Below are 17,997 nucleotides of genomic sequence, written 5' to 3'. Positions count from 1 at the left end.
CGATGTTTCCCTCTCACATCAATGTTTCTCCTTCTCTCCCCTTTTCCCTTCCTCTCTCCCTCAAAATCAATTTAAGAATCTTAAATAAATAAACATAAGCATTCTAAATAACCTGCCCAAGAGTACTCAGCTGGTAAGTGGGGGAACTGGGATTTGAACCCATATTCCATCTGTGAGACTCGGTATCATAAGGGCAGGTACTGTGCTTGCTTTTCCTGATTGTTGTAATCTCAACACTTGCATATTGCCTGCAATATATGCTGTATGGTACTAAGGACAATGTTGTTATATTTTCATTTCATATGTTTATAGTTTAAAACATAATGTCAGGCCCTAGCCAATTTTCTTAGTGGTTAGAGCAGTGATGGTGAACCTATGACACGCGTGTCAGCACTGACACGCGTAGCCATTTCTGATGACACGCAGCCGCTGAGGCGGCCGCATGCCGAGGATGAAACATTTGGTGCTCCGGAGGATGAAACGTTTGCGACTAGAGTCTTGGAGTCCAAGACTCTAGTCGCAAATGTTTCATCCTCCCCTATTAGACACTCTGTGCCGGAGGTCTATAGGCCAAAACAACAGAAGTCTGGCACAGAGCGTCTAGTTCTGGGACTTCCGGTTAAGCCGGGATCTTTGCCCTCACTTCCGCCGGCAGAGCAGGGAGCAGCGGAACGCAGCAGGGGACGCATCTCTGGGGGCCCTGCCATTACCAATAACCAAGTAACAGTTAACCACAGCAACCATTATCTACTGTTCTGGGGTGTCATGGATTTCTAATCCATCATTACTGAGATAAGTGAGGGGGAGGCTGGGAGAGGCGAGGGTTTGTGGCGTGCTATGGGTTCCGTTTCCCGCCATTAGAAACAGCGGCAGCCATTTTAATTCACATAAGGAACACCATCTTGCTCCATAGTGCAGACTCTATTTCACCACTATTACTGTTGTGCATCCTTATTAACCCCTATTTCTGCTTATTAACCCTGCCCTTTCCTAAAAGACAGTTATATGCACCATTTTGTGGTTAGTTAGGCTAGTTAACCCCTAATTGCCTGCAGGCCTAACAAGCTATCTATAATTCTGTCACTGCCCCCCTGATGGAGAACCCAAAAAATAAACTAAGGTTAAGTAAAGGAAGTGGTAGTAGCAGTGGCCGACCCTTTCAAGAGACATGGACCGAGATGTATGGCTTTATAGAAAAAAATGGCAGATCATTTTGCGTTCTATGTACTGAAACAGTAGTAAGCAGAACGTGGAATAGAAATAGACATTTTGAAACTAATCATTCCCAGCTCTTGGAAAAAAGTGAGGATGAAAGGAAGGAATACATTTCCAGGCAGCTACACCTTTATAAGAGCCAATCTAATTCCATTCTTAAATTTATGAAAGGCTCTACAAATTTAACATCTGCAAGTTTGAGCATTGCTCACTCTATAGCTCAGCATGGAAAAGCGCTCAGTGAGGGAGAATTTATTAAAGAAACTCTCCTAAGATGTGCACTAGTTCTATTTCACGATATGCAGAATAAAGATGCAATTATTAAGAGAATATCTGAGTTACCACTCAGTAGAAATATAATAAAAGACCGAATAATGAGACTGAACACAAACGTACAACATCAATTAAAGAGAGACATAAGGAAGTGTAAATATTTTTCGATCTCTCTTGATGAAACTACTGATGTCACATCACATGCTCAGTTGGCCATTATTGGTCGATGTTCTGATGGTCTCACAATGAGAGAAGAGTTGATAAAGTTAGTATCAGTGTCAACAAGTAAATCAGGAAGCGAAATATGTAAGGTTGTTACACAAACATTTCGTGACCTAAGCATTGATATCTCTAAAGTTGTATCAGTGACGACAGATGGGGCACCAAATATGGTGGGGAAAAACGGATTTGTCAAATTGTTTACAGAAGCTATTGGACATCCGATTGTGCCTTTTCATTGTATTATCCATCAGGAGGCTTTATGTGCCAAGGCAGGATTCACCAACTTAAAGGACTTAATGTTAGTTGTTACAAAAATAGTTAATTTAATAGCTGCTCGCCCCCTTCACAAGCGAGAATTTTCGGCACTTTTACTGGAGGTTGATTCCACCTACAGTGGACTGCTGATGTACAATAATGTAAGATGGCTGAGCCGAGGCAAAGTTCTTGAGCGCTTTGTGGAGTGCTTTGAAGAAATTAAGGTATTTCTTGATGATAAGGATCTGGGAAACTTTCCTCAGCTTAATGATGATAAGTGGGTCAACACCCTGATGTTTTTTACAGATCTCTCTGTTCATATTAATGAACTGAACTTAAAGTTACAAGGTTTTGGCAAAAGTATTGACGTTATGTTTGGATACATAAAAGCTTTTGAAAGTAAAGTTAAAATTTTCAAGCGAGATGTAGAAACTAAAACTTGTAAGTATTTTCCTCGAGTAACAAAGTATTTTGAGAAGACCAGTGCAGCTGTACAAAATGAAATGGAATTCTTGCATATGAAGTACCAGCATGTTTTAGACTCGTTACTTGACCAGTTTAGTGATAGATTTAGTCAATTTAGAAGTCTAGAGCAGACCATGAAAATAATTAAGTATCCTGATGTAGTAGTCTACAGTAGTTTGGAATTAAATGGTTTCCAATAGATGCAAATTGATGATTTGGAGATGCAACTTGCAGAATTTCAAGACAGTGTCTGGGCTCAGGTGTTTGTCGCCTTGAGGTCAAAGCTTGAGAACCTGGAAAGGTGCCGCTTGGAGAATCAAGAGGAGTGCCACTACGAACAGGAAATTTGCAGTGCCTGGAACCGACTACCAGACACTTTTAGCACCCTGAAAAATATAGCAATGGCTTTACTCACAATTTTTCCCTCTACATACTTTTGTGAGGCCTTATTCTCAGCATTAAATAATATCAAAACCCAACAAAAGAAACAGATTGACAGATGAAGTTAGTAGCGCTTGCTTGGGCCTGAAGTGTACAAAATACCAACCTTCAATTGAAGATTTAGCCAATGAAATTCAGCAACATACATTATAATCTTGAACAAAAAGATAGATACAGAGACAGTAAAGCATCAAACAGACTGTCAAATTACAAGGGGAAGGTTAGGGAGAGGTGGGGGAGATAAGAGATCAATCAAAGGACTTGTATGCATGCATATAAGCATAACCAATGGATGCAAAACTCTGGGGGGTGGGGGCATATATGGGAGGGGGGTGTGGGGAGGGCAATGGTAAGATATGTACACATATAATACCTTAATAAAAAAATTGAAAAAAAAAAAAACAAAAAACAAAAAAAAAAAAAAAAAAAAAATTCAGCAACAAAAAAGTCATTAATAGGCAGGTTAGTTAAAGAATTCCCCCTCCCCCTCACTTATCTTAGTTCACGGCACCCCACACAAGCTAAATAATATCAAGACCAACCAAAGAAAACAACTGACGGATGAACAAAGAAGTCACTAAGTAGGTAAGTTAAATATTTAGTTTTTAGTTTATTAAATACAATTATATATAACAATTATACATTTATATTATTTAAAGTATAAATATTGCGAAATAATGTTTTTTCCTCAAAGTGACACACTACCCGAGTTATGCTCAGTTTTTTGGCGAAGTTTGACACACCAAGCTCAAAAGGTTGCCCATCACTGGGTTAGAGTGTCGGCCCTCAAACTGAAGAGTGCTGGGTTCGATTCTGATCAAGGGCATACACCTTGGTTGCAGGCTCGATCCTGGCCCTAGGTCATGGCGTGGGTGGGAGGCAACCAATTGATATTTTTTCTCTGTCTCACCCCTTCCCTTCCACTCTGTCTAAAGTTCAGTGGAAAAAGTATCTGCAGGTAAGGATTAACAAAACAAAATAAATAAGCATGTCAGTTTAAATTTACAAATCCTGTTAAGAAGATAACTGATAGAGTCAGGTATGGTTGTATCATTTATATATGATTAGTGTTGTGACCACCTTTTCATTTTTCTCAAATTGATGTGATATGTTTCTTTTATTAGGTGTGTACAAGCTGTGAGGACAATGCAGAAGCTAATGGGTTTTGTGTAGAGTGTGTTGAATGGCTCTGTAAGACATGCATTAGAGCTCATCAAAGGGTGAAGTTCACAAAAGACCATACTGTGAGACAGAAAGAGGAAGTATCTCCAGGTAATGAATTAGTTCTTTTAATCTCTTTTTCTCTATTCCTCCCACCATTTTTTTTTCCTTTTACGCTGACATGTTTTGATACACTTATAAGCACTATCATGTGCTTGAAAAAAAATATTAAATGTGTTTACAAGTTGTGAAGAGAATTGGACAGAAAAGAGGTTATAAACAGATTCTTAAAAGAAATGCAAATGGTTGATGAATGTGTCAAGTTTTTATGTCCGTTATTAAAGAAATGCACCTAGCCCTAACCAGTTTGGCTCAGTGGATAGAGCGTTGGCCTGCGGACTGAAGGGTCCCAGGTTCGATTCCGGTCAAGGGCATGTACCTTGGTTGCAGGCACATCCCCAGTGTGGGGTGTGCAGGAGGCAGCTGATCAATGTTTCTCACTCATTGATGTTTCTAACTCTGTATCCCTCTCCCTTCCTCTCTGTAAAAAAATCAATAAAATATATTTTTAAAAAAAAGAAATGCACCTAAAGATTGTGAAATATTTCTTTTTTTAATAAAATTGGTGAAGATTAAAAATACTGAGAAAACCTTATTAGTAAGCTAATAGTCAGTCTACCCAAGTAGGAGTACAAATTGGTACAGTTTTTCGGAGTACCATTTAGTTATGTATATATAAATTATCATTTGGCCCAACAATTATGTTACTAGGAATTTGTCTTATGGAAACATTCAATGACTTATACATTGCATTTGTTTGTTTCAACACTAACACACAATATTGAAAAATGAGAAACATTTAAATGCCCACTACCAGGTAGTATATCCTTTTGATGGAATACTGTCTATATATACAAAAGCCTAAGCCACCATCCGACCGGTAGCTATGACGTGCACTGACCACTAGGGGCAGATGCTCAATGCAGGAGCTGCCGAGCAACAGCATCTTTGCAGAGTGCCCTCTCGAACTCCGGGACCCCTCAGGGGATGTCAGACTGCCAGTTTCGGCCCGATCCCCGCAGGCCAGGCTGAGGGACCCCGCCTGCTGGAGGGACCCTGCTCACTCCACACATGGCCTTTGAGCCCCGGCACTGCCCCAGGTGCAGCCGACTGGGGAAGGACAGCGGGAGGTTGGCTCCAGGGTGTGTCCGGCCCATCTCGCCCAGTCCTGCCCTGCTGGCCACCTTCCAATTAATTTCCTTTCAATGTGCACGAATCCGTGCACCAGGCCTCTAGTATAGTTAATAAATACATAGGTGTATTTACTAACACAAAGATAGCTAACATAGAGGTAAGTGGGGAAAAAAAAGTTTACAAGACAATAAGTGTATTTTTTAAATTTTATAGAAGAAAATACCCACTAATATATATAGTTATATAGAAAAACATCCAAAAGAACACATACCAGGTTATTAATATTGATTATCTCTGGAGGTGAGATTATTTCTGAAATGTTTCAATTTTACTTTTAATTATTAGATAACTGGTGGTGGTACTGTTTAATTAATCATATTTATTTTATTCTGAATTTTTCCATTTAACATTATAGTAAGTATTGCCCAATTTTATTCCTATTCTGGTTAACTATTGTAAAGTTACATGGATGACTGTATAATAATGAAAACTTTATAATTACTTGTGTTGATGGGTATCCTTTGTTAGTATTTTTACAAAAGTGAAATTTCTTTTTTTTTTTTACCACATTGCATTATATTTTTTGAATAGCATTTTTAAAAATGTCCCCCTGTACTTGGAATAGAAAACATCAAATTGGTTCACATTCACTTACCTGGGCCATTAAGACTTTTAATTTTATAAAGCATATTTTTAACCACATTTTTTTCTGAATTAATTGAAATTTACACATTGGAAAGTTGAATAGCTCATTTATATTTTCCTTCTGAAATGCTGAGAATACTTAACATTTTAACATATGTAAAACCTAGAAGTAGTGATGTTGTTGATGAAATTGTTTGTAGTTCTTTTATATCTCAGTAGATTTAGATTTAAATAATCTAATTATTTACTATCCGATTACGTTAATTTTCTATTTTTGCCTCTCATTGTTTCTCCAGAAGCAGTTGGTGTGACCAGTCAGCGACCAGTGTTTTGTCCTTTTCATAAGAAGGAGCAGCTAAAGCTTTACTGTGAAACATGTGACAAACTGACATGTCGGGATTGCCAGTTATTAGAACATAAAGAGCATAGGTACCAACATCTTTCATTCTATTCATAGATTTGTAATATAGCTTTATGAAAGTAGAGGACTGCTGGCACCCAGCCAAATGGCAGTCTGCAGATAATGTTTTGTTTGGGCTATTCAGGAACTAGAGGCCTGGTGCACGAAATTCGTGCACTGGGGGGTGAGAGTGGGGTGGGGGGGCCAATGGGGGGGTTCCTCAGCCCAGCCTGCACCCTCTCGCAGTCCGGGAGCCCTTGGGGGGGTGTCTGACTGCCGCAGAGGCAGGAGAGGCTCCCGCCACTGCCACTGAGTTTGCCAGCTGTGAGCCTGGCTTCTGGCTGAGCGGCGCTCCCCTTGTGGGAGTGCACTGACCACCAGGGGGCAGCTCCTGCATTGAGTGTCTACCCCCTGGTGGTCAGTGCACATCATAGCGAGTGGTTGAGCAGCCTTAGCATATCATTAGCATATTACACTTTGATTGGTTGAATGGACAACTGGACACTTGGCACATTAGGCTTTTATTATATAGGATATTTCAACTTTGGCACTATTGACATTTTGGGCCATAGATAATTCTTTGTTGTGGGGGCTGTCTGATGCTTTATGTGGTATTTAGCTGTATCTTTGATCTCTAATCACTAGATTCCAGTAGCATCCTTTTGTCACAACTAAAAGTGCATGGTCCTGGGAGCAAAATCACCACTAGCCCCACATACTGTTTTACTTATTTTATTTTTTAAATTTTTATTGATTTCAGAGAGGAAGGGAAAGGGAGTGAGAGATAGAAACATCAATGATGAGAGAGAATCATTGATTGGCTGCCTCCTGCACGCCCCCTACTGGGGATCGAGCCCAAAACCCTAGGTATGTGCTCTTGACAGGGAATTGAATTGTGACCTGCTGGTTCATAGGTCGATGCTCAACCACTGAGCCACGCTGGCTGGGCTGAAATACACTTTAGACAGAAGAAAAATGGGAGATGATGCATGGAGAAAGCAATTAAAATAAGTATTTGTATATCTGAATAAATAGCCTATATAATAAAGAGGCAATATGCAAATTAATCCTCACGCCCTCACAAGACAGCTGCCTATGACCAGGCTGGCAGGGGGGTTAGTGAGGGATGACCAAACGACTGAACAAGCAGGCTGCATGGTACGACCAGGCCAGCAGGGGGTTAGTGAGGGGCCACCAAATGACTGAACAAGCAGGCTGCGTGGGGCGACCAGGTCGGCGGGGGGCGCCGTGAGGGGTGACCAGGCCGGCAGGGGGAAGCAGTTGGGGGCGACCTAGGCTGGCTGGGGGGGCAATTAGGGACGATCAGGTCGGCAGGGGGGGCAATTAGGGGCGACCAGGCAGGCAGGTGAGTGATTAGGAGCCAGCAGTCCAGGATTGTTAGAGGGATCGGGCCTAAACTGGCAGTCGGACATCCCCCGAGGGGTCCCTGATTGGAGAGGGTGCAGGCTGGGCTGAGGGGACACTCCCCCCCCATGCACCAATTTCGTGCACTGGGCCTCTAGTTGACTTATAAAGCAATAAAACTATCTAGTTGGTTTGCATTGTGTGTGTTGTATCACACAGCAGGCATGTTAGGAGGATGTGGAGTTCATGGTCTGAGGCTTATGAATAATTTAGGATGGAGGGTAAAATACACAAATCAATATTAGATGATAAGTCAAGATCTGTGTTTTGTAATATCTGGAGTAGTTACTGAAAGAATAGTAAAAGTATTTAGTGGGGGAGAATGGAATATCCCTCTATAGATAAAAAGCCAGTGTCCCTAATGACTGTGATGACCAAATGACTGGTCACTATGAGGCATTTCTTGGTCCCTTCTCCCCCACCCCCCCGGCCTGCAGTTTCTGATTGCAGCATGGCAAATGGGGAACCACAGCTAATGAGGCAGCAGGGCAGAACTGGCAAGCAGGTGAAACGGGATCTCTTGTTCCCTCCCCCCGGCCTCAGGCTCCAGGGAACCGGAGCCATGCTGCGATCGGGGATCCATGGTGAACCAAGGGGTGGCGGCAGGGACTGGCGAGCAGGCAGAAGATGGCCTAGGGACCCTAACTGCGCACAATTTCGTGCACACTGGGCTTCTAGTAATTAATAATCAGTCTTAACACAGGTCAAAAAAAAAAAAAAGCAACAAAGAACAGATTAAGGACTTGATAGATCTATAAATATATTGTAATTATAATAAATGTAAAAAGATAAAATGTTCAAAATATTTTAGGCTGGATAAAAAGAAAATAGAAAGTCTGTTATTTGCTTTTTTTAAAAATATATTTTATTGATTTTAGAGGAAGGGAGAGGGGGAGAGAAATAGGAACATCAATGGTGAGAGAGAATCATTGATTTGCTGCCTCCTGCACGCCCCCTACTGGGGATTGAGCCCGCAACCCAGGCATGTGCCCTTGGCCAGAATCGAACCTGGGACCCTTCAGTCCGCAGGCCGATGCTCTATCCATTGAGCCAAACCAGCCAAGACCTGTTATTTGCTTTTTATAAGAGAAACATCTTAAACCTGAGTATATAAAAAGGACAGGTAAAGATGTGCCACACTAACCAAAGGCAAGCTGGCATAGCAAAATGCATTGAGATAAAGGGGGAAACTTTATAATGATAAATGGTTTTCTTCATCTAAAAGATACAACAGTTCTAAATTTGTGTCCTTTAAAATATATAGAGAAAAAGAAAATAAAAAAGAAAAAATATATAAAGAAAAATGACAACTTGGAACAAATATAAACAAATCTGCAATTAGAGTGGGAAATTTAACATCTCAATAATTGACAAAACAAGCACGCTGAAAATAAGGATATTTCCGTAAAATTGAAATAACAATTAGCAAATAACCTCATGGATGTTAAGAAATACTGCGCCCAATACACATTCTTTTCTAACATAAATAGAAAAATTTTAATCATGTCAGAGCAGTCTTAAATTTCAAAGGATTAAAAATCACATAAAGTCTGGTGTAAACTCTGCAGTTAATCTGGAAAATAACAATAGATGAGAAAAATCTCCAAATATTTGAAAATGAAGAAATACAGTTCATATGAAAACGAAATGTAATGATGTATTATCCTTGATTGTACCCTGGATTAGAGGGAGAAAAGATTATAGAGGACATTAGTGAGACAAATGACATAATTGGTATATGGTCTATAGATTAGTTGGAAGTATTATCTCAATGTCAATTTTCCTATATTTAATAATTATGGGTAGAAATAGAAAATTCTTTTTAGGAAATGCATACTAATTATGGAATTAAAGGGCTGTTGAGGAGGCAATATTTGAAAAACTAAGCAGTGTAAAGGTATATGTGAGAACTCTGTACTATGGCAAATTTATCTTTAAAATTATTTCCAAATCAGTTAATAAAGTGTGAAAAAAATCCTGATATAGTATACTAGATAATATTCTTATCTGAATGATAGTGGAAATATTTCTGAAATAATACTGCTAAAACCATGATTAGAAAGAAATATATAATTGCATATATTAAATAGGATAAAAAAATGAATGTGCTAAACATTTATCTCAAGTTAGAATGAGTAAATTAAACCTTAAGTAAGTGGGAAAAGGGACAAACACAAGTGCAGAAATTAATGAAATAGCCAAAGCCAAAAATTGGATCTTTGATGAAGGCTAGTAAAATTACCAAATCTTTTTATGAGTGATTAAGAAGGAGCAGGCCCAAATAATAGGAGTAAGGGGGTATTTTGTAAAGCAATTAAATATAAAAAGGGTATCTGTAAAAATGGGAGATATCTGTAATACTATCAATAGTAAAATATATTAAAAATTAAAAAGGATATCTGTCAATAGAAAATTTTTACATGAAATGGGATAATTCTTAGAAAGTACAGCTTACCAAAACTAGTACAAAATAAATAGAAAATTAGATTAGTCCTTCAATTTAATGTAAATCCATGATTTATAATTTTCCCATAAAGTAATCTACAAATCCAGGTAAACTTCACTGATTATGAGGAATAAAAATAGAAAATTACAGAGTAGTCTCACCCATGAGATAAACCTAAAAATTCTAGGCAATTGTAAAGTATATTATTGTCTACCCACTATGCTGTACAACTGAAACTAATACAAAATAATATTGAATGTAAACTGTAATGGAATAATAAAATTCTAAGAAATATATTGGGAAACCAAATTCAGTAGTATTATGATTTTTGGATAATGTAATCACAACTAAGTTGGCCTTATTAGTAATACAAAGTTTAACATCTAAAAATCATCATGTAATTCATATATTTAAAGAATAAAGGAAAAATTATGTAACCATCTCAGTAGAGGCAGAAGATACATTAAATTAAAAATATAACCCTTGATTACCCTGGTTGGTGGTGGCTTGGTTGAGCATCGTCCTGTGCACCAAAAGGTCATTGGTTCAATTCCCAGTCATGGCACATGCCCGGGTTGCGGGTTCTATCCCGTCAGGGTGCATACAAGGGCAATGTTTCTCTTTCTTCCTTCCTCTTTCTCTAAAATCAATATAAAAACATTTAAACATATATATGCATATATATAAAAATCTTAGCAAACTAGGAATAAAAGGAGGTTTCCCAAACATACTAAAGATTATGAAAAGAACTAGTAAACATCATAAATGGAATATTGTAAGTTTTTGCTTTGAGTTTAGGAAGAAGGTAAAGATGACCATTTTGACCATTTCATTCAATATTACACTGTATTAGGATTCCAAACAGTGTAGTAATGAAAAAAAGTTTAGAATAAAAATCTTGTTACCTAAGAAGGAATTTAAACAGTCATTTATAAATATGATTATGTACAAAGGAAATTGAATGAAATTATCTGTTTATCTTTCTTTCCTAACTTTGACAACCCACTTAATACTTATTTATACTTTCAAGTTACATTACGTAAAATACTGTATTTATACATTTTATGAAAAACTTTTAATGAAAATCTTTGTATCATTTACATCGTTGTCTTTCTCTCAAGATACTCTTGTCATCTTTTTGTCAGAGGCTATCATCTTCACTTCTAAGATAAATATTTTAAAAGGGCTTATTATTTAAAAATGATCTTCAAAATGATTATAGCATCAAACTTTCATAATTATGAAATTGTAAAATAGTTTAATCTGCCTAAATATCTGTTATTACTTTTTGGCCAAGTGAACTCTGTAATTCTCTAAAACTGTGATGATGAATGTGTGTCTCCCAAATTTTCAAAATAATTTAAAGAGTGTTCATGAATAATATCTGTAAAGATTCCCTTTTTTTTTTGTAATCCTCACTCTAGGATATTTTCTATTGATTTTTAGAGAGTGTGGGAGAGAGATAGGGAAAGACAGGGAGAGAAACACATTGATTGGTTGCCTCCTGCATGTGCCCTGACCATGGCCCAGGCCAGGGAGGAGCTGCAACCTAGGTATGTGCCCTTGACCCGAATCAAATTTGGGACCCTTCAGTCCACAGGCTCTATCCACTGAGCCAAACCAGCCAGGGCTAGACTCCCTCTTTCTTAACGGATAATTTCCACAGGAGAGGAAAACCTGCCTTATATACAGGGTGCGTGCCCCCCCCCTCCCCTCTCCCAATGTATACACACTTTAACAGCTGATAGCTCAATTTTGAAAATGAAATGTATTTTAATTAACACTGCCTTTGTAATTATTCAATGTGTGTGTATACATTTTTTTGGGCCACCTATATTTTGTATTTTAACTGATTGTTTATATCCTTTCTATTCTTATTATCTTAAATAGTTTTCTATTATTTCTTTGCTTTGGGGCTTTTCCTCATTTTACACAGATTAATTCATGTGATAATTGACTTATTTACTTATTTCTTCAGATATCAATTTATAGAAGAAGCTTTTCAGAATCAGAAAGTGATCATAGATACACTGATCACCAAATTGATGGAAAAAACAAAGTACATCAAATTCACAGGAAATCAGATCCAGAACAGGTAAATTTACATTTATGTATTATAATAAATCATCTTTATATAATGTGTTAAGTATTCTCACTTTTAGAACAGACATTTTATTTAACTCACGGTGAAATAGATCTAAGTAAGCTGCCAGATGACTCAAATAGCACAGAGTTGATAAGACTTCCACAAAATTTTGGGTTTCTGGAAAGTTTGGGTTTGAAAGCATCTTTTCAGCCAGCCATGAAATTTAAAACTATTTTGATGATAGACTGCATTTATAGCAGCTCACTTAAGTTATCGATAATTCATCATTATCAGTGTTTTTCAATTTTAAAAGAAATAACAGGATTTTAGAGATAAAATCAACTGTTTTTGCTAGTGTAAAATATTTTAACACTTGATTATATACATAAATGCTATTTTAAGTATTGCTAAACTTTGAGATGCCCCCTCTGGGCTGTCATCTTAACTGCAATGAATTGGAGACATTAGGACCAGGAGACAGGGATTGTTACACTTTTCACACACCTTTTATTCCTTGTCAGGTACAATACTTACACAGTTTCTACATATTATCTATTATGTTTTTGTCTTCCAACTGTCCAAGGCTCCTGTCTCACAATTTAGTGATTGGTGGAGGAAACCACTGGCCTCTGTGGGGAAGAGGGAGTTTGTCTAGCTCCCTTTTTTTTTATCCCATTTGGGGCACACACTGACATTTTGCAACCTTTACAACACCTATGAAATTCTATATCCCCTTTCTTTTAACATGTCTGCCTAAATAAATCAAGAAATGCTTATTAGAAAGAGCCTGGCTAAGAGAGGCCTCATAGGGGATTTGAGTGCTGTTCTCAGAGAAAATTTTGTAAGGCTTTGTGGTTCATCTTCTGTAAGAGCAATCATAAACTGTTATTCTTATAATTTTGGAACATGACTAGGGGGCATTTGGGAATTTTTTTCAAGGAATTCCTTGGTTTACTTGATTTAAAAAAAAAAATCTTAAATATAAGTTAACTTTTCTTTTTCTTTTTTTTTTAAATTTCTTTATTGATTAAGGTGTCACATATTTGTCCTTATCCCCCCATTCCCATCCCACACCCCTCCCCATGGATGCCCCCACACCCCCTGTTGTCCTTAACCATTGGTTAGGCTCATATGCATGCACTCAAGTCCTTTGGTTGATCTCTTCCCCCCTACCCCCACCCTCTCCTACCCTCCCTCTGAGGCCCGACAGTCGGATCGATGCCTCCTTGTTTCTGGGTCTGTTCTTGTTCATCAGTCTATGTTGTTCATCATTTCCCCTAGATGAGTGAGATCATGTGTTACTAGAAATATAAGAACCGAATGTGAGACGAGCAATAATAGTTATGCTGACATGCAAATGAATCAGTCTGTAGTGAGTTTCTTTCTGGACCAACAGATCTTTTGAGACCCATTATTAGTAGTATAGCTAGTCATTATATATTGTGGTAATAACAGTTTTAGTGTGTGTCTTTCAGTTTTATTATCATAATTAGCTTTCATTTCATTTTACCTTTCTCTTTCACATAACTATAGTTAACCACAAACTATTTCCCTTACCATATTTTAATCATAATACTGTACTTTTCCAAGTAGAGTAATTGGTGAATTGGTGCATTTAAAATATTTTGTAACTGAATAATTGAAAACTTGTAATTAATATTTATAGAATAAGGAGAGATAATGATAGTCAAATTTCTACCATCTAGTGGCAGATGGTAGCAATTGTTAGATTACTAATTTTATGTGAAAGATCCACCCTTGGTAAAATTTACCCTTTTGACTTTTTTCTTATTCTTTCACAATGTAATAATATTTCACTTTTTTTAAATTGACATATGGATGTCCATTTGCTCCAACTCCATTTGTTGACAAAACTATTCTGTTGCTACTGAATAGCCTTGGCACCTTTGTAGAATATCAGTTGACCGTATATATGTGTGGATTTCTGGACTCTGTTCTGTTCCATTGTGTTCGTTTGTTTGTTTGTTTTTTGCCAATACCCAACTTCTTCATGATTGTACCTTTTTAAACAGTAAGTCTTAAAATTAGTGTGAATTATCCAAATTTGGTGGGCTTTTATTTTTTTAGTATTTTGGTTTTTGAATTGTAAAAATTAAAGAATCTTTGGATTAGGTGTTAATTGTTTATATCTTTATTGCCTACCTGATTATAGAAGGTTAAATTTACTAGACTGACTTATTTGACCATTCATTTTCACACAAGTGCAATCATGGTACTGATTGTCCCTTTTTTATCCTGTCCTACAATCATGAGGATTTATATTAGTTTTTCTGAACCGCTAGCCAATATTGATGTCAAATAATTATCTTGAAGATTTTCCGACAGAGAATAAAATCTCTGCCTTTTTAGTCTTAAGAGATTTGGAGGGTAACTATGGGAGAAACAGAAGAAAAGAAGCTTTATTTCTCTTATAATATTTAGTGGGTGCCTCATTATCCTTTTCTGCTTTTGTAAGGTATTCTGGTGTAATGCTATGTATTTTCTTTATGTCCTCGATCTCTTTGAAAACAGCATTTCCATTTTTTCTAATCAAAGGAAAAAACTTATTTGGTGGTTGATTAAACATCAAGTAGTTATTTGGCTGCTTATTTAAAGACAAATGTGTTATTAAAAGTAACAAACTATTGTCTTTTTGCTTTTTGTATTCAGGTATAATGAGTACTGTAGTAGTTCACATGACTAAATAAAAGGGACACATTTACCCTTTCCTATTTCTTAGTTGCAGTGAATAAAATAGCACTCTTCCAGATTCATGGTTTTCTTTATCATCCTTTTAGGCTGAGTATTGATTTTCCTGGGTGTTATCATAATCTTTCCAGAACATATTTTCTTAAAATGTTTTTATGCATTTTGATTTTAAGGTTGAATTAAATGACTATGTCTTTCAGAAGAATAGTATTTCTGCTGTATTATTTTCAAGAAAGCCAATTTAAACTGAAGCATCCTAGAAATAGCTGAGCTTTTAAGTGCTGAAAACATTTTGGTCTAATTTAGACCTTAAAAATATCAATTTTAAATATTGTAAAACAATTTTCCTGCCTTATATTCCCCCCTTTTCATTTAATTTTCAGGATAATTGAAGTAAATCAAAATCAAAAGCAAGTGGAACAAGATATTAAAGTTGCTATATTTACATTGATGGTAGAAATAAATAAAAAAGGAAAAGCTCTACTGCATCAGCTTGAGGTAAGTTACTGTTAATGCAGCATACTAGTATGCTATAGTGATTTAATAGAATTTCATATGTATTTGCGAATTTGAAATTATAGACTTTTTTATATAATTGTTTTATGATTCAATAGTATTTCTTCTCTATTCCCATGTTTTCCTTTGCCAGGCTCTGCATTGTTAAGCTGATGATTTAGGCCTTTTTTTTTTTTTTTAGTATATTTTTTTATTGACTTTTTGCAGAGAGGAAGGGAGAGGGATAGAGAGCTAGAAACATCGACCAGCTGCCTTCTGCACACCCCATACCGGGGATGTGCCCGCAACCAATGTACATGCCCTTGACCGGAATTGAACCTGGGACCTTTCAGTCCTCAGACCCACGCTCTATCCACTGAGCCAAACCGGTTTTGGCTGATTTAGGCCGTTATAAAACAGTAGGAATGTCTTTTTTTTTTAAATGTCAATCTTTATAGTACTGTAGCCTGAAAAATTAGAGTGAATCTACATTAAGAAAGTTTAACTGAGGGCAAATATGAATGGGTGCTGTTATTTAATAGCATTTATGCGGTTGATGCCCATATATGGGATTTCCAGAACTTGGACTATTTATGGAAAAGATAGAAAATACATTTATTGGCATATCCAGTAATAATTTTTTAAACCAAATTATATCATGATGTTAGTTTTGTTTGCTTTTTGTTAATCCTCACCTGAGGATATTTTTTCCATTGATTTTTAGAGAGAGTAGAGGGGAGGGAAAGAGAGAGAGAGAGAGAGAGAGAAACATCGATGTGAGAGAGACACATCAATTGCTTGCTTCCTGCACAAGGCCCGACCTGGGCAGAGATCGAACCTGCAAGCCAGGTACGTGCCCTTGACCAGGACCCTTCGGTGTGCGGGCCAGTGCTCTAACCACTGCACACACAGGCCAGAGTTATCATGATTTTTTTTATAGATTATAATTATTTATTCCAGTTGATTTCCAAATAAAATAATTCTGAACAAAAGAATTTAAGCATTTTTGAACTTTCGACATGCCTTATAAGGCAAATGTAGATAACTGAATTATTAGAAACTTTTGTGTGAAGTATTAAAGAAAAAAACTCAAGGGAGTAAATTTGAAGATCTAATTGGCTATATTAAACAATTCATGAATCCGGCAGCGTCCCATCTAGCAAGTAGGTTGATACTCCCACTAGGAATGTCTTAATTCTTACTTATTTCACAGTGTCAAACATAATGCATTGCTTGCAGGAGAAACTCTATAAATGTTGAAGAGATGAATCATTTTAGAGATTCATTGAAGTGACAGTTTTGCATCACCAAAGGGGTGGAGTGCAATTGAACATAATTTTTGAAAAGATACACTAAGTTAACTATGTTTAGTTCTCAACTATATACATTTAACCTTACGAGATATTAGGTAAAAGGAGGTGCCTCCTGCCCTTAACATTTTATGGTATTAATTGCTAAAGCCAGTACTTCGAGAGAAATGCCCATGGCATTTTGGATAGTTGTTTCCCACTGCAGATAAGAAAAATATTACTATCTTCATCAGCTGTTTTATGTTTCTGAAGATCAAGATCCAAATTCACTGCTTGACTTCAAATAATATGGAGGTTACAACTTCTACATGGTATATTAACGTATTAATTGCATGATATTTTAGAATTCTTTTAGTATATTGATGCAGAAGGAATTCACAGTAAAGAAGCAATTTAGAATGGGAAAAGAGTAAAAGAATTGTCATGTTTGAAGATTAGAAAAAAACTCCTAGAAATAATTTAGTTCAACATCTTTTTGTTGTTGTTAATCCTCACCGGATTAACACGTACCCTGCACGTACCCTGATCAGAGCTGGGGGATCAAGCCTGCAACTGAGGTACATGCCCTTGACCCTTCAATCCTCAGGCCGATGGCCAAGGCCAACATCTTTATTTTATAGTTGACAAAATTATATGGTCTTTGTTAGAAAGTTTTGTCCCCTGCAAAGCAAGGCCACTACTATGGTTTAGCATCTATACTGGAAACAAAGACTAAAATAATTCTTTGTTCTTTTATAATCAAATACTTATTTAGTGAAGAATTATTCTGTCCAGGAAGAATCAGACCTTATTTACAGTAACTGTTTTTTCAAGGTTCTCTGTTTCTGTTTTAATAGCTGCATTTAAACAATTTAAAATGTTCTCAAAGTTCTGCTTAATATAAAAAGTGACTTCAAATTGCTTTCTCAGAGATCAGTAGTGGCTGTGGTTATTTCCAAACTTCATTGTAAATCAAAGTTACTTGCAGATTAAAAGAATAAGAAAAAATGTAGGAGCAAAATATGACCAAATTCCCAATCTCTAGGAATGAATTTAGTCATCAGTATTATTTTAATCAACGTTATTACCTTACAGTTTTTATAGAACTGTTTAAAAATGTTTTTATTGATTTTAGAGAGAGGAGAAGGGAAAGAGAGAAACATTGATGAGAGAGAAACATCTATCGGCTGCCTCCTGCCTGCCCTCTACTAGGGATCGAGCCCGCAACCTGGGCATGTGCCCTCACCAGGAATCAAACCAGTGTCCTATTGCTTCA

At 36.9% G+C, this 17,997-nt stretch overlaps 1 protein-coding gene across 3 annotated transcripts in view; it reads left to right on the top strand.

Moving 5' to 3' along the window:
• Positions 1–17,997, top strand: part of TRIM24 (tripartite motif containing 24) — a 105,426-nt gene that overhangs the window by 47,241 nt on the left and 40,188 nt on the right. For 2 of the 3 annotated variants that reach the window (XM_079786203.1, XM_079786201.1), the window contains exons 3-6: positions 3,996–4,143; positions 6,168–6,300; positions 12,121–12,237; positions 15,321–15,435. In XM_079786203.1, the coding sequence (XP_079642329.1) occupies positions 3,996–4,143; positions 6,168–6,300; positions 12,121–12,237; positions 15,321–15,435 (513 nt within the window). The remainder of the gene's footprint in view (positions 1–3,995; positions 4,144–6,167; positions 6,301–12,120; positions 12,238–15,320; positions 15,436–17,997) is intronic. The other variant, XM_079786202.1, reaches the window with a different exon arrangement.

The sequence above is a fragment of the Cnephaeus nilssonii genome (genome assembly GCF_951640355.1).
Source record: "Cnephaeus nilssonii genome assembly, chromosome: 12".
Lineage (NCBI taxonomy): Eukaryota > Metazoa > Chordata > Mammalia > Chiroptera > Vespertilionidae > Cnephaeus > Cnephaeus nilssonii.
This window is presented reverse-complemented; position numbering and strand designations above follow the sequence as displayed.